The sequence below is a fragment of the Botryllus schlosseri genome, chromosome 7 (assembly GCF_051294905.1).
Source record: "Botryllus schlosseri isolate E-star chromosome 7, Bs_hap1, whole genome shotgun sequence".
Lineage (NCBI taxonomy): Eukaryota > Metazoa > Chordata > Ascidiacea > Stolidobranchia > Styelidae > Botryllus > Botryllus schlosseri.
In genome coordinates this window covers 6,854,208-6,879,260 of record NC_137242.1, presented here as the reverse complement: position 1 = coordinate 6,879,260, position 25,053 = coordinate 6,854,208, and the positions used below count along the sequence as shown (strand labels likewise).

Below are 25,053 nucleotides of genomic sequence, written 5' to 3'. Positions count from 1 at the left end.
GTGCATACTTGGACAGCTAGATAATTCTAGTTTTCTGATTAGTAGAGTACAATTAAAAGTCAATGCCAGTTATCTAATTCTAATGCCATCTGTGAACTGTTCCTACCGTCTAATTTAAATTGAAATCTAATTTGTGGTTTTCCTGAAAAGACTACAGGAAAACAGTATGGAATGAACTTGATTTTTGTAGCATTTCTTTCTGATTAGGAATTTTTGCGAATGCAGTAATTCAATTCTAATCAAATTTGAGAAAAATATATTGTAGCTTCGTAGTAGTCCATCTCGTAATGACTCTTATGATGTGACAACCACTCTGGATCATGTACAATTGTACAGCTTCTCATTTCTTATAAAATTCCTTCCTTTAGACAGGGACGTGACCGCGAGCCACATAGCCGTCATACTGATTCCGTTGGCGTACTTTGCGCTTTTGATCGCGTACGTTATCACTTCCGCGCCAAGTACGGATGCTCCTTACTGGCGTGGAGAATGAAGAAGTCAGCGGCCAAGAATGACGACGGGGCCGACCAGCAGTTTTTAGCGAGGGACCTTACCAACAAAGACGATTCTGTGCAAGGCACTGTAGGATCTAAGACGAGAGGAAAACCTGACCGAACCTGGCCGAAAAGGCGGAAAGACACCCCCGCCGTCAATCTGCGAACACCCAGGACCGAAACTAGGAATTGGAGACTGTTGTATTAATGCAGTCGAAGCACTCTGCCCGAAGGCTGCCAGTAGCAATCTTAATTTTCCCGGGGAGTACACTCGAGTAGCCTTTCCTATAATCGGTAACGAATCACTTTTACTTTTCGGAGTACTCATACTTAGGAGTACTTTTACCTAGTTGCACTACTTCCTCATGCGGTTATGATATTCTTCTACTTCTACTTCTTCATCGTTTTTAGGCAAAACTGTACCTGGAATACTATACTTTTATGTACTTGGACATCGTTACTTGTACTTCAGCCGAAAGTTTCGACGGACCTTTAAGTTCTGAGTGTTTGTTTATCGTTTTATGCAATACCGAATTCCACCAACCCTGATATCGTCACCCAGTCTTGTCTTATCACGTATCTACTCCCGACCCCATGGTCTTGGCTTAAGATTCACAAGGCCACAACAATCTGATTGTAGATTGAACTGTATTACCTAATTCGTGCACTTAGCAATATATAGGAATGTCACCACGAAGTGCTGGTCGCGGTGTGAAAATGTCTAAGGCATCTGTCCGCACTTTCTCCGATTAGTAAAGTGATTATATCTACGCTTGTGCAAAACCGTTTATTTCCATGTGATCGAGGTGTTTAACGGCGGGTTGGAGTATTCCGTTGTGCAGTCCATGACCCGTTTAAGATTCTTCGAATTATCCGGATACAGCAGCCCAATCTTAGTGTCGAAATACTCATCATTCCAAAATCGCGAATCTACCACGATTCTTTTGTAATCCTTCTTCAAATCCTCCCAAGAGTAACCGCCTCCCAGATTGAAGTTGGTGTACTTGTATCCAAACAGCTGGGTGTTGTAGTACGACTTGTGAGCCGTCCATCGATATTTGCCGAGCGTGAGAGGATTAGGATTCATGCTTTTGTTGCAGAACGGAGACATGGGCCAGCGGAAAGACTCTGTGACATCCTTTGGCGCTATGTAGCCGACACGATGCAGTCCCTGAAATATACAATTGAATAATATGTTCATATTGGACAATCGTCAGGGGTAATCGTCAGTAACTACTATAGAGATCTCAAAAAATCATTGTATATCAACAGCCGTACCATCAAATATGACGTCACAGGCATTTTATGAACCATATCATTTTTGTATATTGAAGTTCTGTAAGCCTACCACCAAGAGTCTCTTCCTATACGTTCACGGATACGTGCGATAAAGTGATGGCAACGTAGCTAGTTCTTACTGCCATATAGGTGGTCAGTAACGGAGTAGCCTACTACTGCTTTCTCCGAGTACTCAAGTAGGTTTTTAGTCTCGTCACCACTCAATGTTTCATTTCGTATTTTGTAATGTGAAATGTAGTTTAGGGTATGATTACATCAATTTTATGAGTGAGAATGTCATGACGACTGAGCGAGAGAGAGAGAGAGAGAGAGTGAATCAGGGTAACTGAATATAGTTTCGAAAATTGCAGTCATTTGTAGCGTCATTGGTCATTTTGCGTTTGTCGATAACATGAACTCTAGAATTTCGAAATATTTACGCTAATTTGATGAAGTGCCAAAAGTGTGCGATCACATCGACCAAATCTACATAAATAAGCCTACATACTTGAGTAATTTTCGGATCTTCATTTTATACTTTTACTTGAGGTAGTGTAGGCATGTCTTTAGAAGTGCTACCTCAATATACTTCAACCGTCTGGACTTTTTCTACTACCTCTTTTGCGGGATTCAGGATACGCAAACCATCCGGTCATGCAGTCATATTGATATTTTTATCAATACAACAACACCACAAGATATAATGAATAGATATGAAGGCGTCGAAACGACTTGGGGTATTGTCTTCTAAATTAGACACCAACATCATTGGTCGTTAGCCTTGCAACATGAACTGAACATCATTACACACTGAAATGACAGAAGCGGCATATGTCTGAATTTGTCAGATCCGGTAATCTCAAGTGCTGAGTAATATTTTCTCAGGTATATAGTATCGTGTGACGGATGCATATATCATTTTGGATAAGTACAATCGAATTTTACCCCTGATTTACATCGAATGTTGCTTTGCCAAATCTTTACCTTTGCATACTGTCCAGCAATACGGCTCGAAGTCCAATCGGACATTCCATTTTCTTCTTCCAGTAGTCTTATCACAAATAACCGATCGATCGCGCTGTGATGAAGTAGGAATGCCGGATCGAACGCTGAATAATCAATGTTAGGCATGCCGTAGCTGCAGCGAAGTAACCCGTAATATGTTTCGTTGCTCCAGCAGATGCAATTGTGTATCTGAATGGGATATGTACGAACTGGGGAAGTGGCTTTGACCAAATATCTACGCGACTCCATGTCCTACTTCGCCAAGATTCCAAATGACTTCGATCCACGACTTCATCTTATTTCAGATTTGGAATCAAAATTATAGGCTACTCCCACACTGCTTGCAAAAGTGAATTTCACGACTCTGTTAGTTTAAACTACAACTCTGACTGTGACTCTCATTATAGAAGCTATAATTTATCATAGAGTGCTACAGCTACACTATACTATATTATAGGCCTACTGTATTCCAGTGTTGGGATGACTCGAGTCATGACTTGACTCGAGTCAGACTCGAGTCAACTTTTTCGTATGACTTGACTTGACTCGGGTCACTTTGCAAAAATGACTTGACTTGACTTGACTCGACGCTTCAAAAATGTGGATTGACTCGTGACTCGGAGCAAAATTTACGAGTCAATTTCAAGTCATCAATAAGCAAACTGTGTCGACTAAATCATTGTATCATGTGTACACGTTCGGATTATTCGCGATACGGCGCTGACACATGTGAGAGCAACCAGTCATCCTTTTATTGTACATTTCACTGGCCCTCCATTGTTACATCACAAATAAATTGGTTGCAAACGAAATCATCACGGCTTACGTTGTCGTAGTAGTAGTAGATTAATAGAAACGTATCTCTGTTTCTTAGTCGACTCAGCGCTTACATTGAGCAGTGCTCACCTTTACCAACCCTCTCTAGGATTTAAATCGAAGGAATATAGTTTATGCGTTTATATTCTCACGGATATGTGTAGATGGGTAGTGTATTGTACTATATCAATTTTTTAAACTTCTCGAAGCTTCGTATTCGATCCTCTATTTTCGCTGATAATTACAGACTGTAGCATGTAACTAGTTAATCACGTATTTTATTAGCAGTTCTACGTGTGCGCGTGCGATACATCACCTTTTTGCTTGTATATTTAACTATATATTTGTTATTTGATTCAAGCTAAATGGCCAATTAATCTTTTTCACGCAGCTGGCAAAATATTATGAATTTGAATCATCACCTATACGTCGATGATTCAATTTGACTTGAATTGTGACGTGACTCGTGACTTGACTTGACTTGACTCGACTTGACTCGAGTCACCTCCGAAAATCGAGTGACTTGACTTGACTCGAGTCACCTTCGAAAATTGATTGACTTGACTTGACTCGAGTCAAAATGTGCAATGACTCGAGATGACTCGTGACTCGAAGGTAGTGACTTGATCCCAACACTGCTGTATTCCCATACACAGTTGCTATCTAGTCAGAAGTCCGAGCCAGAGTCGCCAACGTACAGTATGAGTCGAGTTGAATCGAATATCAAATTCAAAACATCTGCGAAGCACATATTGCTTGGGGATTCAAGTCTATTTGAAACAAACCTAACCATTACATTATACGCCGAGTAATTGAACTTACTTGATCGTGAGGATTTCGACTGAGTTGCTCTGAGAAATCATAATGATTGTGACTTAGCAATGCCCGTACCGTTCCTTTCAAAATATATTTCTGCATCAACAGTCCCTGATACGAAGGATGACGCTGAGTGTATCTATAACCGGGAAAATGATTAAAAATTTATACTGGCTACAGCCGGGTAACCTTTTCGGCTAGCGCTACGAATGAAAAATTAGAAAGGAATAGGACAGGGGGCCGGCAACCTTTTGTATGCGGCGTGCCAAAATGTCAAAAATGTGAAATTATTACCAACTGGCGTGCCAAACATTTTTAATTTTGTCATGTTTAGTGTTCCAAGAAAGGTATCCCATCGACCGGTTATCTGCAGCTGGCAACGGCCTCGGTTACGACAGTGATTCTTAAATTATTATAGGTCGCTACAGCATTAGACATATCGCTATACATAATTTTTGCAGCATTTATTTTTACTAGCGCAATGATCGATCTTCTGTGGTTGCTTCTTTTGCTTCCAAGCCAACTGTGTTCGCTACCATATCCAATCAGTGACATGCCAATCAATGTTGTTACGATGATATGTCCTAATGATGAACAATACGTCCGCCATTGTATCAGTGTATCATACAAGTCGGTCTGCTGTCACATTAATGTTGTTCTGGCACTAGATTTGTCTGCCAAGCTCCAAAGGTCGCGGTAGAGCGCTAGTGGTTGTTGCTGCTATAGACACATTGGACTCGCTGACACGTACCAGACGAAACTAAAAGAATATCTCCTTTCATGAGATGAGCATGATTCCAAATTCGCATTTAGACACGGGGCTGATAACTTTCCTCGGTGGGTCTCATTTGACACGTGCGGCTCAAGCTGCGGGCGCTGGTTATTTCGGACAGTGGACATATCAATGTCGAACGTTTTGGTCAACATGCGGCGGTTACATTTTTTAAAGGTTTTATCGCCGTAAATCGTGTTGACATCGCACATCACCGCACGGAGTCGCATGGTCGCATGTTGCTCGAAACATAACGTCCATGTCGTGTCTTCTGTAGCGTGAAAACGTTCATCGCCGAAATGCCTACAATAGTCGCAGTCTCGCGGGCTGCACAGCAGTGTTGGGATCAAGTCACTACCTTCGAGTCACGAGTCAATTCGAGTCATTGCACATTTTGACTCGAGTCAAGTCAAGTCAATCGATTTTCGAAGGTGACTCGAGTCAAGTCAAGTCACTCGATTTTTGGGGGTGACTCGAGTCAAGTCGAGTCAAGTCAAGTCAAGTCACGAGTCAAGTCACAATTCAAGTCAAGTTGCCTTTTGGGAGTATGAGGCATAATCACATCATTGAATTTTGCTACATGTCTGAAATACATATTGAGTGGTCATTGATTCTGAACCGATGAACGGATATAGACACGCAAAAAGGGGCTATATCCCTCACATATTCGTAGAACTGTTAAACTACGTACGTAATTGCATACCCTCAGTTTATAGTTACCAGACAAAATAGAGAATAAAGAAACGAATGGATAAGACGCAATACATACCCCTTTACAAATTGATATGATACAATTCGAACCTACGCCAATGGTTGAGGACTATATAAACTATATTCGGATTCTATTTAAATAAAACAAGAGGTTTCGTTAAGGTGAGAACAAAAATAGACATTTTGCTAACAAATTTCTTTACTACTAGTTTACGACAACGTAAGCTATAAGCTTCGATCACTTCGTTTGCGGTCAATTTATTTGTGAGAGAACAATGGAGGCGTTTCGCGAACAATCCGAACATATGGAAGATACAGTGATATTTATCGACACCGATTACTTGATGACTTGAAATTGACTCGTGAATTTTGCTCCGAGTCACGAGTCAATCCACATTTTTGATACGTCGAGTCAAGTCAAGTCAAGTCATTTTAGCAAAGTGACTCGAGTCAAGTCAAGTCATACGAAAAAGGTGACTCAAGTCTGACTCGAGTCAAGTCATGACTCGAGTCATCCCAACACTGCTGCACAGTGCATTGCCCACTCCTAAACTATAGCATCCAAGCGGCTTCACACAATGTTAAGTTGCTGTTCTTTCGTAATTGCTAGTACGGTTGAACTCATTTCTGCAAATTATGCACATTTGGGAGGGGGGGGGGTGTTCCCACATTATAATCAATAAATTGGGTTCCATTAAAACGCGTAAAGCGCGAAAAAATGAAGATAATTAAAATCAGTACCGAAAGACTCTATTTTATGTGAATTTATGAAATACGTTCGGGTCGCCTACGGGCTTTGTACATTTTAGTAACTTCTGTTTCACTTTTTGCTAAAACATGGTTATTGCGTCAAATCATTTGGCATGCCACGAATTATCACGCGTGCCGGGGTTTGTCGACCCCTGGAATAGGACTATAAGCGGTTCAACCGGCTAACCGGTTAACCGCAGGTATTTTTACTACCTGATATCCGGATATAATTCTGCCGGCTAACCGGATGAAAAAGAATCGTTGCTGATGCCTTTTACACTTTTTAGTAAGCTTCAATAAGTCGTAATCAGTGTTGAGCGGCCGATTAGCGTGAAGTGTGTTGCCAATTAGCGAGATGCGTCTGTGCACATTGCACAATGTAACGCGACCTCCTGCTGAGAAGATCGTTAAATTAGGTCATTGATTGCCGCACGCTCGGCTATGGTCTCTGGCCTGATTTATCGCGTCTTCAACAAGCCTATAGTTGCGCTGGATTGAAGAATCGCATCTGTAATAGGCCATGTGCAGTGTGCACACTATTCCATCGCTGGCCTGCACAATCGCATCTGCATTGGATTGGTGCTCACGATGTTATCGCTGACCTACCTACACAATCGCATCTGCATTGGATTGGTGCTCACGATATTATCGCTGACCTACCCACACAATCGCATCTGCAATAGGCCTACGAAAGATATCATCGCTGGCCTAACCATCGCGTTTCGGACCTAGCATGTGTTGGCTCCTATCTGTCGATGGCTTGGTGACGATATGCCGTTAAGTGTATTCTGATTAGTAATTCTGAGAGTGACACCGCGAAACTAAATGACATCGAATGTTCGCAAAAATGTGCGTGCGTGCAAGCGTAATTGATTTCCGCGAATAATTAATTCGAAAAAAATCGAAACCATCTCATTTTATTTCAACCCCCCTACATTTTCGGCTGGCTGCGTGCCCGATCACGTGAATGTGAGCGAGGTATCATGTCGGCATCAATCCCGGTATCAGCTAGTCGTCCTTCTAGTACTCCAAACCGAAACATAAGAATGGTCAAAAGGAATGTAAAGTCGTTGCAGTTTCCGGGATACGACCTGCCAACCTCTACGAAGCGCTGCTTACTATTCAGCCCACTTCCGTGGAAGCTGAAAAAGCATTCAATGAACGTGGACTCTTTGCTACAAAATTCCGGTCCCGGCTACAGGATGCCACAATTGATGCATCTGTGCTTTATAAAAAGGGCGTTGTAGAAGCAATGAACATTAAATTTGCGTGGTTTTTCTCGTATTCGCTCATACTGCGCGTGTAGGTAGGTACTCTGTAATAACACTGTGTAATGATTTTGCGATCCGTTTTACATGCATCCTCATGAAATCGATTGCCTCACTTAGCAGTTATTATCCGGTTAACCGGTTAGATAAATTCCAAATATCCGGATATATCCGTTATCCGGATAGTGAAAATTATTGATATCCGAACTGACCCTAGCCTCTCAGTTAGTCAGTATAGGCTACAGGAAGCAAGCTCGAATTCCTTTTCGTTTTGTTCTGATTGTGGATCTGATTGTGGATCTAGCGAGCATAATCTCATCATTAATGTCAACATCACAAATGTAATCTGCCTGCTGGCCGATTTTGATATATCCGTGGTCTGTTATCAGTTTGAAACAAGTTAAGCATAAAATGAAGATAGAAGTAAGGTTTATATGCTTATTAACTTTACTTTGGCATGACAATGATAAAAACTGGGCATTTCATGTAATCTGCGAAACATGTGGATGAAATGTGGACGGATGTCTAAAGGGAGGTCGGCATTCAATGTGATTTGTTATTAAAGAAGCTGAAGGGAAATTCGAAACCTTATAGAAGACTTATTTCTCTATGGGTGGCATTCCAAGGTTCAGAAAAACTAAGAAAGGACTTGACATTGCATATGCTTCTATGCCATCTACTCTTAAGCACCTGTTCCGTATCGCAGTAAGTTTTCATTGCCAAAACTATCAGGACGAAAAAGCTCCATAAGACTCAACAGGGCTTAAAGATGCAGAAAATGACTCCGATGACGACTTCAACATCCCCCATATAGATATAAATCTAAAACCACACATTCGTAACCAACACGAACTTGATGATTTAGTCGGGAATCACCAAATGAAATGCGAAAATTCTGACTCCAAGGTTGAAACTAGGGAACGATGTCCTTCGCCGAGAAAAGAGCATGAACGATTTTCACGGTATTCCGTAATACCAGCAGATTTCTCAGTTTATAGACCCAAATCATGCAAATAAAACCACTTCGGAAAATTTTTAAAGTGTTTCCATCCTTTTATAATCTATGGTACCCACTATTTGTGCATATTCCTTCGTTTTGTGGATTTGTACGTCCATAAGGAATTATGCATATTGCTACAGAGCAATTTTGAGTAAAACGAGAAATCACAAAAAGTGACATTTCTCAAAGACTAAGGACACTTCAAAAGAAATTTTTGTATTTTAGTGATTGGTTTGAAGTAGCAAAACACAATACATAAAAATCTTGACTCAAATAAAATTTTGGTACATGGTGTTATTTTAGGTCCATAAAAAGAGAAGATTTCTCATCTCATAGACGCAAGTGACGCAAACAAAACCACTTCCGACGAGTTTTAAAGTGCTGATTTGTTACTTGGTGCATGAATAAGCTATATTTGTTCACATTAACCTTTTCATTAGCGTTTTCTTACCTCCAATAAATAATTATTGTGATTAATACGGAGCAATTATGAGTAAAATCAAAAATTAGTGAAATTGATATTTTATCAAAATTTGGGACACTTCAGAAAAAATTTTGATATTTTTGCAATATGCAAATTGGAATACTAAAACACAATACATAATTATTTTTAGTTAACTAGAACTTTTGCAAAATTTTGTTACCTGATGTTAACCGTCTTGTCTCACTCGCGGTTATATAAAGTGTCTGCCGACCATTTTTCTAGGGTATTCTCTAGGGATGGTGTGAACCTGTGAAAGGTTCAGGTTCGTGTAAACGCGAACCTTTTCGCAAGGTTCTGTGTGAACGCGAACGTGAACCTCATTACGATACATGACGTCATACTGCTTATTCCAACCCTACATTTCAATGAAGTAATAACTAGGGCAAGTTTTTTTTTTGCAGTTAAATCCGCGGAAAGTTGCATTTATTTATTTATTTTTGACAAAAGTTGCAAAAGTTGCACTAAAAGACCACATTTTGCTCGGTTGACTAAAAAAAGGTCAATTTACCGGCTCAGCACCCGAAATACCCGTACTTCGGTGCTGATTTACGGTGTTTCAGTCGAATTTGGCCGTGCATTTCACCAAATCCGAAAGTACTATCATGAAAAATCGAAAAAGTTGCAAAATGTTGCAAAGAGTTGCATGAAAAAAATGGACAAAAGTTGCAAAAAGTTGCATTATAAGATTCCTTCAAACAGCTTAAAACAGCATTCTACATATCTTACGAGTATTTAGGATGCTGCCGGAAGCTGCAAAAAAAAGTTGCAAAAGTTTCAAAAACTTGCCCTAGTAATAACTATTTTGTTTGTATCGTAGATTTTGCACTGTCGATGAACTGACCATTTGACATTTTACAGCTTGTAGTCTACTTTACATGCCTACCGCTTTAGACTTCCCATTGTTTGCTCATTGTGAAGCATAAACATTCAAATGAAACAAATAGGTTGACATGGTGTTATGCTCAACGTATCGCAATATCTTGACTGAAGCACGAATGCGTGGGCATTGCATGGTTCTTTTATAGCAGAGGTCTCAAGCACGCGGCCCGCGGGCCGCATGCGGCCCGCGACACCATTTTGTGCGGCCCGCGACGGCATTTTGGAATTTCATGTATTCACCAATATATTCAAGTGCCGTATATCTTTTTTATGGTTGCCCGACACATGAGCATGCGACGCAATGGAAAACGACAGTTCAGCATGGAACACATCAGCATGCGTCACTTCAGCATGTGACTGTATAACCCAAAAACTTACCCTAACCCGAGACATTGCTCAACCTAACCTAACCTAGCCTAACCTAACCTAAACCCTAACCCTAACCCAACCATAAATCCAACCCTAACCTACCCCTAACCCGTAATTTAACCCACATGCTCATGTGTCGCATGCCAAATTGTCGCATGCCGAAGTCTCGCATGCTGTAATGTCGCATGCTCATATGTCCACGGACCCTTTTGTAGATATACTAACTTAAAGTTCACGTGCAACTACTATAAAATAACCAAAATCTCAACAAACTTCACTATCACATCACTTTTAAAAGCTACCACGCTGTGGAAGATCGACTATTACGTCTCATTTCTAGTTTATAATGATACGACATGACCCGTCGATGATTCGTGACTGAAAATTGTGATTTGGTTTGATGCGACCTTTTCGTTACTCGATTTCGGATTGACTGGGTGATTAAATTAAAATGACTCGAGTTGAGTCGGGTCAAACGTCAAAACCAAAGAAGGACTTGCGACTCGGATCGGTGACTTGGTTGGTAATCCTATGGACGCAACAATCTATGATACTGTCATGGGGAATAGTAATATATATAAAAAGGATGTAGCATAAGTTGCGTGGGGTATATAGCTATCTAATCAGGTCAGCATAGCAGCCATTGGTATTCTGTGATACCCGTGACGTATAGTTGAATATATGCTAGGTGTTGTTTGTTCTCTTTATCCATGTTATTATCGTTGGCGAGTAAGATAGTAGTACGCTCTACAGCTGTAACACCAACGAATTCTTCGCCGATTGGACATTTCAATTCCATGGGTTCTTAACCAGGGTCCGTAGACTCCATCGGGGTACGAAGCACCACATCAGGGCGGACGAGATGCATTGTGGAATTAGGCCTATATGCTGTGGAATATTTTCTGAGCCAATTGATTCAAATGGAAAATAGTCCCCGCGCTGCGCGCGATTTCATGTGAATGGGCTTTCTGATTTTAATATAGGTACCATCAGAAACTGTGGTGTAAATGGGCAGGGGCTACGAGAAATCTTATCGGAAGCACAAGAGGTACGATCGCTAAAAAGGTTAAGAAGAAATGCTATTACTATGGCTCAATAATGATTATATTTAGGTTGTTATTGGTTATTGATATATTCCAATATTAATCGAAGGCAAAATCTAACGCTGATTTAGTTTGACTTTGGCAATGACAGTAACAACAGCCGATACTTATCACGACTGTATCAAAACCAGGATTAGGCTACGCCGCTAAAATGCTCTGATATCAGATCAATCTTCAGTAGATTTTAAAATATTTTACATAGAATTTGGGCACGTTAAATGTCCAATAGCTGCAATATTATAGCCCGACAGTTTTACAATGTCATGAGGCATGCTCTCGTATGATGTCTATAACTCATTAATAAAAAAAATTATGCCCGACACAAAATCAATTTTATTGAAATATTTAAAAATGTTTTTTTTTTCGTGTCAAGAGTGAATAATGCAATAGCAAATTACATTGCCACGATGTTTGTAGAATGCCTGTCTGCAAGGTCCCGTCAAATAAGGCCTACTTTGAAATTATACAATTAATATCCCTAAGATTGGTGCTGCGGCCCGCGGCGTCATCAAAAACTGGGAAATGGCCCGCGAGCACATTTGAGTTTGAGACCTCTGTTTATAGCAAGAAGCGCATGATGAAATATTGTGACGTAGACACCATTGTCAGATGAAGTAATACGCTTTGTCGCCTGCAGTGTACGCACAACTTCGGTGTTCTCAGCCAACAACTGCTGCTGTTAAACGTTCCTTCTCCATTCTTGGCAAGCTACGTGGTAAGGACAGACACTTTCTACCCGAGAATGTAGGAAAGTATCTTTCGTTGAACTGTACAGCAAATTTTATTTATTTCTACCATAATACGTGATGTAACTACCAGAATTCTTCATACGACAGATTTCGTTAAAATAAAGTTTTTTCACGTAAAAATTTGCCAGTTTTCGTGTAAAAAAAGTTATTTCAGGCCAAACTATACTTCGTAAGGACAGACAGTTCCAGTCAGAAATGAATATAAGTAGTACAATTCTAACACTATGTGGGAAAACACCTAATTGGCATACGTTAGGTCAAAATTTGGTCAAAATTAAATTTTTCAAGGTGAAAAAATGTCAAAATTTTGATTTCTAGGTCCAAATCTTCCGTTTTTATAAGGTAAAAAAAATCACCCTAGTAATAACCTATTTTAAAATACAGTTGTACACGATACCTAACGACAACTCGGGGGATATAATACCACAATGCTGAAGTACATACTGACGTTTTAAACGTCGCCAAATGTATCAACTGAGGCAATCAAGTGATATAATAATCCACTGTTCTAACAGCGACAAAAAAAAACAGAAAAAAACTGACGAAAGAGCGCACTCACAAAGAATGGAGAGAGCAAGAAAGAGCCGCGGAATAGAGACGAACATCGCAAAAGGAACATAGGGCACTAGACCGGCGTGGATGCCAGTTCAAGAGACCGCAAGTGGTCGTTCGACATCCTCCTATCTGTTCATTAATTGTGTCTTATCGCATTGTGTTTTTGTGTGTATTTTGTTCAGATGAAAGTATAATCTGACGATTATTGATATTAGTATTAAAACGAATTGCGTTCAGAATATCTCCGACTATAGACAGACTTCTCCGCCTAGAAACCGGCATCAGAAGAAGTTGATGCCGCTCAGAAACAGTGATAAAGCCTAAACTGTAATATGGATGAGCGTTATCGACGAATTATCTTCATATAGCCGTCAATTCACCACCGATTTCGACCAAACGCAGAATGTCCTGCTTTAATGTGTTGCGTACCGATCTTAACTCCCTATCAGTACCCAAGAGAAGCACTGTCACACAACCATATACCCGGCCTACCATACACAGGAAATGAATGTGATGCTGGTCCCAGTCAAATCGGAAGTGTACAGGCCTATCTATCATCTACGGGTGAATTCTTGCAGAGCATGTAGTTACGTTTTTACCACCATCATATAATTGACTCGGTAAAAGTAAAAAGATTTTCTAGTGTACTCACAAATGATGTCCATGCAGTTGTCTAATATATGTACTGTGAAATGGATTGTGAACAGATTTTTTCAACACCGGGTCATATATTGCCTGATCTCTCAACAAACCCGGAATATCCTCCGCTTTTTCAGTCCAATCCCAAAACGGTATTCCCAGAGTCTTGTTATGCATAAAGTGAGAGAGGCCTGGTAAAGATAAAATAGTAAACTTTTAAAAATGAACAATTGAACACAAATGTTGTGGCCAAACGATATAACGCTATAGTTATTCACGAAGATGAGGCATGTAAGCTAACTGAAATAATGGAAATTTTTCCAAAAACCAGAAACTTGCCGTCTTCCAGCTGAAACGTAATAAGTCTATGCCACGGAAGAAATAGTGGATGATAATGCCAACTGCAATGGTTATCTTTTTGACTTTTGTGATACCAAGGACACCGACCTGGCCACCCATGCCAAGATATGATATTCTGAATAGTAAGGTGATATAGATAGTAACTTAATACAACATGTAAACGCTTGATTCTTACCCGGTATCCATTTTTTGAGGTATCTCTCTTAAACTTTGTCATGGCTTGAATGAGGTCGTGAATTTCGTAATCAGTGAGCTCTTTTAGATTTTTCCGGATTCGAAAACCTTTACAAGAAATGCATGATTGGGTATTTTTATATCGATCGTTTCTACTGACTATAAGAGAATATCATTCTCAAGACTGGTGCATTTCTTACGCCAGCCAGAGCATAATATAGCCTACTTTGCATGCGTTATGGTCAAGAAGTAGGAGAAACGCCATAAATTTCTACTCAATTACATATTATATAGCAGTAGTGATTTCCAAGATTTGTCAACGCGGCTTCGATTTGACGTAGAAATGAAAGGTATGAAACGTATCAGCAATTCAGTATAGTTTCGAAATGTACATTTGGTCGAGTATTCGCATTATATGGCAGTTAATAGGTGGTGGCATCTTTCGAAATTGCATGGCGCATCTTTACTACTGACGCAAAATGACTTGGTACAATCTAGAGGAAAATATATTGGAGCAGTAATTATAATGAACATTTCGCGAGGAAGCCTATCACGATACTAATTTTCACTTTCCAAAATATAAAATGTAACAAGTAAGTAGTTTTAATAAAAAAAAAACTGTTCTACTAGAAGTGGAACTAATCGAAAATAATAACCACATGAGAGTATAGGTACGAGCTGCTTGAGTACCTCGAAAAAGTAGAAGTGCTGACCAGAGTTATTATTATTATTATTATTAAAGGTTTTCAGTGGCACTTATCACCTGTTAAGGTCTTGTGTGCCACGGACGCAAATAAGATCAGGAAAAAATCAAGAAAAGGGCACTCAAGAGAATTCAAGAAAAGGGCACTCAGCATGACAACGGCACTCAGATGTATCTACCACTTGATAGAACAAATTCAGCAACAGCGGGCGATAAGGCTGGGTTAGACAACACGTGAAACAGAGTGAAATGAAGATTGAGCCTAGTACACTCGTCGCGCAGAAATCTGCGATAAAATTGATATTCCGGACATACAATAACAAAATGGTACACCGTTTCAGGTACGTGACAACGTTCACAAAGGGGGGACGGAACACAACCGATTTTAAATAGATGACTCTTCAGCTTGCAGTGTCCAGTGCGGAGCCGGAACATGATGGAGTCGAATAGACGATTGGAGAGCATCGGCGCAGGCGCGAGGATTGATTCTCGGAACTGACGGTAGTGCGACCCGGTGTCTGAAGAACGGTATTGTTCTTGCCAGAGGTCAACACACAGGGATCTGATTAAGGCCTTGGCTTCAGGTAGCGAAACTGTCGCTGCATCGGTTGGAGGAGGGCATAACGATGCCGTCCTAGCAAGTTCATCGGCTTGAGTATTACCCGAGATCCCACTGTGTCCTGGGATCCAAGCCAGAGTTACATGGAGGCGCTGATTGGTGATCTGAAGTAAGGATTCGAAAATATTTAGTAAAATAGCGTTGGTGCTGCACGGTAGCTGTGTTCGCGATACATTTGAAATAGATTTGAGGGCACCGAGACAATCTGACAGAATGATATACCGAGAGTGCGATGAGCCATGTTCTGTAATCCACTTCAAGGCATGAAGAATGGCGCTCAATTCGGCGGAATAACTGGAATATGCACTCGGTAACGCTTTGGATAATTGAACGGAGTGGGCGGGAATGAACAGGCCGTAGCCAACACCGTTCTCGGTCTTGGATCCGTCAGTGTACATCGTTAGGAAACCTGCGTATTTTTCAAAAATGAAATCCAGGCTATTAGATAGGATAACTGGTGGCGTGGAGCACTTCGATATAGTCTCGCAAAGTTCGAGATCGACGTTTGGACACGGCGCGGTCCATGGGGCGGGAAGAGAGGTTGGCTTGGTATGCAGTTTAACTGCTCGCAGTGAGGGTATCTGTGTGATTATATTAAATGTTCTGAAGTTGGGGTTTGTTAGATGATAAATCTCGTGCCAAGTTCCTTCTATGAGCTGTTCATGGTACGGAATCATCGATGGCACCGTTTGCAATTTACAACGGAGGTTGAGACATAGCTGGATATGACGAAGACTGAGCGGCATCTCATTACAAGCAGCTTGTAGCGCGCATATAGGTGAGCTTCGCATCGCCCCACAGCAGAGACGTAGTGCACGGTTCTGGATTGTTTGGACTTTCGCAAGGTGACACTTCGGGGCAAAGAAGTATGCTACCATCCCATACTCTATGACAGGACGTATCAATGCTCTATATAGCATCAAGAGGGATCTTTTACCAGCGCCCCATGCCGTCCCTGTAAGAGTTCGTATAAGGTTGAGTCGTTTGCTACATTTATCGACGATCTTGTCGATGTGGTATTTGTAGGACAATGTTTTGTCGAAAGTCACTCCTAAATACCTCACCGTATTTTGCACTAAAATGGATTTACCTCCGAGATGCAAGGACACCTGGGGGAATTTTCGTTTGCGAGAGAATATCATGGCCACGGTCTTGGATTCCGAAATAATGAAGCCCCACTTTTGGCACCAGTCGTGTATGGCGTTGAGGGATATTTGCACATTATCAGCGAGTGATGGGATAGACAATCCACTGTCCCAAACAGCAACATCGTCTGCATACATCGCATGGTCACATTTAATAATCTGTGGTAGATCATTAATCATAATCGAGAACAGAATCGGGCTAATCACACAACCCTGGGGCAAGCCATTTTCAAGGGTATATTCTGCCGAAAGAGAGTTTCCAACTCTCACTTGAAACACCCGCTCCGTCAGAAAGCATGTTACCTCGTATTCCCATCTGGGAAAGTTTATACAGCAAACCTTTTCTCCATACCATATCGTATGCACTCTGGAAATCGATGAAAACGGAAACAACTGATCTCTGATTGTTGATCGCTTTGTAGGCGGTATCGTGGAGACGCAGAATGTGATCGAGAGTGCTCCGACGTTGACGAAAACCGGATTGACTGGGAGATAATAGATTGTTCGATTCAACGTACCACTTCAACCTGTACACAATCATGGTTTCCATTATTTTACAAATGTGACTAGTTAATGAGATTGGCCTATACGACTTGGGTTGAGACTTAAGTTTTCCACTTTTCAGGATGGGGACGACAACTGATCGCTTCCAGGATTCGGGTATTTCACTTTTGTTCCACGATCTGTTGAACAACGCAAGAAGATCAGTGAGCGAGTTCTGAGATAAATTTTTAAGCATTTGATAGCAAATTGAGTCACCGCCGGGAGACGATTTACCACGTGAAGCAATTGCGGACATCATTTCTTCCCGGCTGAAAGGGATATTAATTGGGTTCGCAGTAGAAGAGGAAAAAATAGGCTGAATCATGCTATCACACATTTGGTGCGACCGGAATGCCTCTGTGTAGTGATTGGAGCTGCTGACATCACAAAAGAGTTTGCCGAATACATTAGCTTTTTCATAGTCGTCCGAAATAGTGATATTATTGTCAACGATATGTGTGATTGCTCGAGATGCAGTTTGACCGGAGATTGACCTTACCACATTCCATACCTTTTTAAAACCCGAGTGCTCGTTCAAGGATGCACAGAATTCCTCCCAGCATGTGCGTTTTGCTGCCAAGATCGTTTTTCGGCATTCTGCTCTCATCTTCTTGAACTGTACCACGTCTGCTGTGGAGAATGTCCGCTTCATTTTCTGAAAAGCTGCTTTTTTACGACGAATTGCTCTTTGACACGTTGCAGTCCACCAAGGCACTGGGTTCTTTTCGGGGGTCTTCAGACGCGGTATTGTTTCCTCAGCAGAGACGAGAAGGAATTTTGTTATGGTTTCGTTCAAACTTTCGGCATTGACATCTCGAAGGTCATATGAGCATAGTTGGTCGTTCACAAGTCTCGAAAATGTAGGCCAGTCTGCTCTATTAAACATCCATCTTGGCGGTCTTGGTATTCTGCGAAGGATCCTGTCGTTGTAGGTGGTGAAGACGACAAGATGATCGCTCCCAAGAAGTCGCTCTGATACCGTAGTCAGGCATTTTGCCGCAATATCTCTAGAGACCAGTGTTAAATCGATAAGGGACCAGCGATTCACTGCATTAGTTGAGATGTTGAGTCTGGTAGGAGACCCTGAATTCAGTAACACCATGCTATGATGGTCCATAACATCATAAAGCAGCGTTCCGCGTTGGTTGTTCATGTGGCTCCACGACGTATGGTGAGCGTTGAAATCACCGCATATAATGGCCCTTGACGATAAACTATCGAAAAACTGCAGGTCGCATCGATTCAACGTACAGTCTGGGGGTATGTAGACATTACAGATGGTAATATTGCAAACCTTCACCGCGAGAACTTCGAGTTTGGATTGTTTTGTAAAAAGAAGACTTGATGAGAGAGTTTCAACGACGAAAATGCATAACCCACCCGAGTGAAGAGTTTTGTCTTGCCGATATATGGTATAGCCATGTATCCTAGGAGAGTACCTTTCAACAAGATGCGTCTCCTGCAGAATTATAACGTCAGGTTTCGCTTCTAGCGTCGCGACATAATGTTTGAGTTCATGCAATTTTCGATAGATACCGCGACAGTTCCATTGCATCAGGTTCAGCGATTGGGTCAAGCTGAAGGCTGTTCTGATGCAGACAGAGCAGAGGACTGACAACGGTTGTTGCAAGTATCAGAGACTGATTTAAGGGTTGCACTCTCAACTGTGTACCCCAGGTATTTGGAGGAAACTTCCGCGACTAGGCTAAATACATTGCTATTCCCGTCTTTGCATGATGTAACAGTAAGTTCTACGATTTCCGCAACAAGCGCTAGTAGGCGAATTGGATCGAGTTGTGCTATTGCTGCAGCTGTGCTATGGACTTGGACTGGGGGTTCTCGGGGTATGGGCTCATTATCGAAACGTTGGTTATTACGAGGCACGAAGTAGCGTAGGTCGGCGTCGTTGGGGGCTGGTGTCGTAATGCGCGATGTATTCCTTCTACCATGTCTAAGCGCTTGCGAGTACGCGAGGTCTCGGCTTGGAACGTTATTACTAGCGAGCTCTACATCTGGCGTAATCGGGCTAGGATTTTCGCGTAGTAGTAGGGTTTCTTTCGCCTCGGAGTAGGAAACCTGATTGCGTTCTTTAATTATTTGTATCCGCGCTTCTTCCTTGTATTTAGGGCAGCCTGCGTAAGCGGCACTATGCGGTTTGTTACAATTGAGACATTGTACTAAATTTTTACAGTCGCTGTGCTTATGATCTGATCCCCCACATTTGGTACAGCAATGTTTTCCACGGCATTTCGTCGCTGTATGGCCGAAACGGTTGCAGTTGTAGCATCTGGTCGGTGGTGGGTTGTACGGTCGGGTTTGGAATCGGAGATAGGCGAATGTTAGAAACCGGGGGACTGTAGTGCTAGTGAAATTCAAAAGAACTGATTGGCAAGGTTCAAGGCCTTCGTCTGTCTTCCTACGAAATCGTTTGACATAGGAAACCTTGTACTTTTGGAACCCGTCCAGCAACTCGTCATCTGATATCTCTATGGGCACGCCCCAGATCACAGCCCTAGATGTTGGGGGTTTGGGTAAGAAAACGGAGGCCTTAATCGGGATGTTAGTCTTTGCGTGGGTGAGCGTATCGCATTCCAGGAGTTTCTTTACTTGCTTAGCGTTAACACAAGATATAAGCAGATCGCCAGAGTTAAGCATGCGAATGCTTTCCGAACTACCGACAAGGTGAAATATTGCACTGTTGACTGCGGTGGGGTGATATTGCCTTAACGGCCTATTTGTACCGGTCACCAAAACCTTTAAATTATTTCCATCGGAGCACAGCGCACCACTAGCTACGTTTTCAGCACTGTTGGACGATGAAGGTGGCGCATAGTGTCTGGCAGGAATCTTAGCATCTGTACTGCAACTCTCATCGCTATCGCCAAGGTTCTCGTCTTCTGGTCGGACCCGCTTCCTTAGGGAAGTGTGATCCGACACCTCCATTTTAACAACAAGGGATCAATGTATCTGTCCCTTCACTTAATGCACTTATCTGGGTACAACAAGCTATAAGCAATTCCACGTAACGACTTTCTTCGGTATTCGAACGCTTTCGGCGACCGATTATTTACCTGTAGCAGAGACAATTACGAGCTCCGCACGCGGCGACGATCACTCGACGAATGTGTGCTGACCAGAGTTGAATCAATTGTTATTTGTAATTGAGCTGAATGCAATAATTACGTTTTGTCATGTAATTGTAATAGTATTTTGATAAATTTTTTGCCTAATTACAACTTGAAATACAGTACATTGTTATCGAGACCTGACAAGCACAAGCTAAAATAATAGGATCGTATGCAGGTATGCACGTAGGCAGGTATAGGGTTTATGACTGCGATATAATTCTGAGTTCGGTTTTGCTTTCGAGCATCTTCCTTTTAGGCCCTTTGGGTGTGAAACTGTGAATACACGCTCTTTTCGTATACCACATGGATCGTTATTGGGTCCTTGCACCACATCGACAAGCCCATATGCATTCAATTTTCAGGAAGGCGACTATACATTGCGACGACCAACTTCTTGACTTACTTTTCTTTACTTCTGAACACGTTCGTGACATGCTTCCGCGCCCAACGCACGCTCCGGCCGCAATCGTGCCGGACGCCTTGCATTTACGTTCTCTAGTTTGTAAACCTCCCCAGCCAGACTTGATACAGTTACTCCACGACGCCCAGGCCGTCCATTTCGCTGCGGAATTCATGGCAGTGTAGCATGCTCGACAAAGTGACTAGCTCACGAAATATCGATATTCGTACCTTTAATACACCGAATTTGATTGACGAGCGCGTAATTTTTCTTGCAAATGCACACGCAACAGTCGTCGTGGTAACGAATCATCCCTTGGTCGCATTTTACGTTGCAGTCATTTCTGTCTATAGAGGCGCAATTGCACGAGTCAGGATTGAAAAAGGTTTGCAAAATGATTTTTCAACGGTTGATTTTCGATTACTTTGCGGTAACACCATACTGGGTATCTATAGAGTTGAGTATGTCAACAGAGGTGACCAAATTAGTCATTGATGCTATTCCATCGAATGTTGAAGTATAGTGATGTAAATCTATAATTTGTAACAAGTCGAAGATGTGACTTCCTAATCATTCCAAATAAACTTCAAATAAGTAGAGAGAAAATAAAATTCGGTTGAATGTTGATTTGGAATCACAAACGAAGCGGAATCCGTGGATGACCACAAAGTTGATTCAACTTATCCGTAAACGAAACCGGTGGCATAACCGACCCCAAGAACTGACCAGAACGAGAACGAGAAAGATTTCGACGTTTCAGGAATCGCACCGTGCATCTCACTTCCAAGGCAAAAGCAAAATACAATGAGAGATTTTTCAACAGATACAAAAATGACACTCGTAAAACTTGGTCAGGACTTAACTCTCTCCTACACCGGAAAAAGGACCATAAGTCTTTTTCCGAAATCGTGAATTCGGATACCGGGAACAAACTTTCAGACCCGGCGGTCATCGCGAATCACTTCAACGAATATTTTTGGAACGGATAGGCCCTAATATTGCTTCTCCTATTACAAAACCTGTGTCGATCAGGTCAGAGGTGAGATCGATATCCCGGTCTATTGTGCTCGAACCTACTACCAAATACGAAGTCGAAGTAGCCAACCACGAACTGAAATCGCACAAGGCCGTCGGCTATATGACCAAATCCCGTCATGGTTTTTAAAAATGATAAGCCTACGTATCGGACAGTATATCGCCTATTTTTCAACTTCATGATAGAAAATGGAGTCTATCCAAGCTATCTAAAAATAGCCAGAGTAGTCCCTGTACACAAAGCTGGGGATAGAACTAATGTCGCCAACTACCGTCCGATATCCTTCCTCCCATGCATCGGGGTTGTATTCGAAAAGTTGCTCCTCTCTCGCCTATCCTGTCATTTCCCCTCAACAATTTGGCTTCCGAAACAAACACCAAACCTCACATGCCCTCTTAACAGTGGCTGAACAGTCATTTGATATCTCAGAGAAGAGAAATGTGGGATGTAGCATTTTTATCGATCTAAAAAAGCGTTTGACTGCGTAGATCATAAAATTCTCATCTCGAAATTGGTGCGATACGGATTTCGGGGCCACAACTCGAGCTCATGAAAAGCTACCTCACTGGACGCCAACAAATGGTTGCAATCTCAAACAACTTGTCCTCTCCTCACCTGGTAACCTGTGGTGTACCCCAAGGCTAAGTACTTGGACCGGTCCTCTTCACCTTATATGTCAACGACATCTTTGAAACCTCCTCATTGAACACCACACTTGTTAGCTGATGATACTCACCTCCTCTCCTCCGCGTCTTCGACGGCAGAGCTGGATGCCCTGACTGGTGAGCAAATGCCCAAAGTGCACGACTGGACAGCCCAAAATAACCTTTGCATAAACGCCTCGAAATCCCGATTGTTGACAGCAAGTTCAAAAAATAACCTAACCGTTAACATCGCTGATCAGCCCATTTCCAACACAGATAATGCCAAATATCTCGGGGTTTTATTGGACTCGGACATGTCCTAGAAGAGTCATATTCAGTCCCTAGCCACTAAATTGTTACCGAAGTGCGGCCTGTTCTGCAGCCTTGGACGCTCCATGCCAGTATGGGTTCTTCTGATACTCTTTAAATCCTTAATCCAAACGAAGTTACAATATGGCATCCTTTGTTGGGGGTCTGCCAATAAAACTGCACTCAAGTCACTGCAAAAACTACAACATAAGGTACTCCGTATCATAGCTAGAGCCCCACAGGGGCCTGGTTGTCCATCGCTGCTGAAGAGATTCGGTGTCCTTAACATAGAAGATATGCGGAAACTAGAAATCGCCAAGTTTATGTATCAGTTCCACTGCGGTCGTTGCCCCGAATATTTCAATGACTTTTTAACCTCGGAATCAAAAGCGCACAAGTACAACACGCGCTCGTCCTCGTCGTCCAAATATCATATGATCGACCAAAAAGATTATCGCTCGATCAAATATGCCGGACCTGATGTCTGGAACCGGCTATCCGACAGTCGACGAGCATGTCCACATTCAAGTCGAAAGACAAGCAATTACTACGAAATGAATACTAGTGCATCCTCAAGATTACCGGACCACGACTGACCTATCCATCTCGCCTTCCTTGACATGCCACCCCATTTTTGTCGCTTGCTTTTTCTATACTATCTTCTTTACTTTTCATTCAGTGTGCATGCCCCCTCTTTACATCGCCTAGGCCAAGGTGGGTGTCTGATTCCATAGACTACTCCAAGTCGCTTCGACGCCTTCCTATCTTTTCATTGTATCGCATTTTTGTGGTGTATTGAACTGATAAAATTGCTAATAAACCAATGATGACGATGATGATGATGATGAAACGATGCCACAAATAACTTGGATGTGGAAGCTATATTTCGTTATCGTGGTAGGGTGTATGTCTCCTGGCTGATGTAACTTTGTATCTGGTAAAACCCTTTATACAATATAAAAGTACATAACAGACATATTACAAATTTTTAAGCAATATGCCGCTTGCTTCCGAAACCGTGTTAAGTTAGGGTTAACATATTTTGAGATACGGAAAAGAGAACACATTTTACAAGTTACAAAAGTTATAATAATGTACGAGAAAACGGGTAATTTGAGCATTTCTATGTGGAATATACTATTGTCTTGACTAAAAAGAGGTAATCTTCCAGCTAGACTCTCGAAATACCCGCTATAACATCAAATCTGTTATGTTTGACCTTTTTTAGTCAACTTGGCCGTCGCTGCTATCGCAATCCACATTCACATCTATCATTTATGACATAACGCTGTACAATCGCCAAGCTGTCAGAGCTAAATAAAGGAGGATGAATTGCCGAAAAGGAGGACATATGGGCGTCCTTGGAGGACATTTTCGGTTTCTGCAAAATTCCATATAGTGAAAGTAGGCGTGATGTGTGGCGGCGAGTATAGGTATGTCTTTCCCGCACCAAAATTATTATAACTGCAAAGTCTGCATTTACTTTTCGAGTAACATTTCTCCTTGTGTAACGACACCGAGTAAAGAAACTTTTGGTAGACAGTCTTCGCTGAGTATAGTAAATCCTCCAGTCCACGTAATTCCGATGATATAAGAGAACCATGATGGCGATTCGCATCACAATATTGCACCAATAATAGCGTTAACAAGACAGAGCTTGTCAATTTCATCTCCCCGGAACGACTAATCCTGATAAATGACAGTATTGTGTGAAAACCTGCGGAATCCCGAACTATATATTACGATATGGCAAACTGATTCGTGATCCGGAGTAGAATTTGTCAATATCCGAGTAAACAGGAAGTAAGAATAAATTTCGATTTATATGTGCACATAGGTCGTGCGTAAAGGCACACAACACATTCAAAATACGGCACTGTTCCTCAGATGCAATTAGTTCATTATGCTACAGACCGCAATTATTATATTGTGCAAGAGTGCCGTTTGAATGCGGTGTGTTTTTGCGCTTAACTTGGACAAAGCCGTTCCTCTACTTAATTCGGCCAAAAGTGAGCTGAACCAAAGTGTCCAAATTTAGCGGAATCTATTGATTTAGATAGGCTGCTGTAATGCACAATGTTACGAATGGTCATAATAACTACCTTAACTTCATTGATATTCAAACTAGCACTGACGATTTCGATTAACTCCTATTCGGCATCGATATTTTATGTGTTTTTTCTTTTTTGGTTTGTCTAGAAAATAAGAAAATGGCAAAACTGGTTTCGCTAGGACCTTGGTACAAAGCTTACACCGTTGGGAGAACGCGAAATTGCCGAGCTTGGATACAGATATTCTCAGACT

The 25,053-nt window shown here is 41.7% G+C and overlaps 1 protein-coding gene across 1 annotated transcript; it reads right to left on the bottom strand.

The window, feature by feature from the left end:
- Positions 1–1,118: 1,118 nt before the first annotated feature.
- Positions 1,119–24,442, bottom strand: LOC145443861 (hemocyanin type 2 unit a-like). Its single transcript, XM_080321824.1, has 9 exons — positions 24,233–24,442; positions 20,991–21,107; positions 20,764–20,922; positions 14,224–14,330; positions 14,028–14,163; positions 13,702–13,879; positions 4,416–4,548; positions 2,757–2,966; positions 1,119–1,665 (listed from the first exon to the last, which is right to left on the bottom strand). Exons 1-9 carry the CDS (start codon positions 24,417–24,419, stop codon positions 1,282–1,284), a joined length of 1,611 nt encoding a protein of 536 aa, XP_080177950.1. The 5' UTR covers positions 24,420–24,442; the 3' UTR covers positions 1,119–1,281.
- Positions 24,443–25,053: the final 611 nt, after the last annotated feature.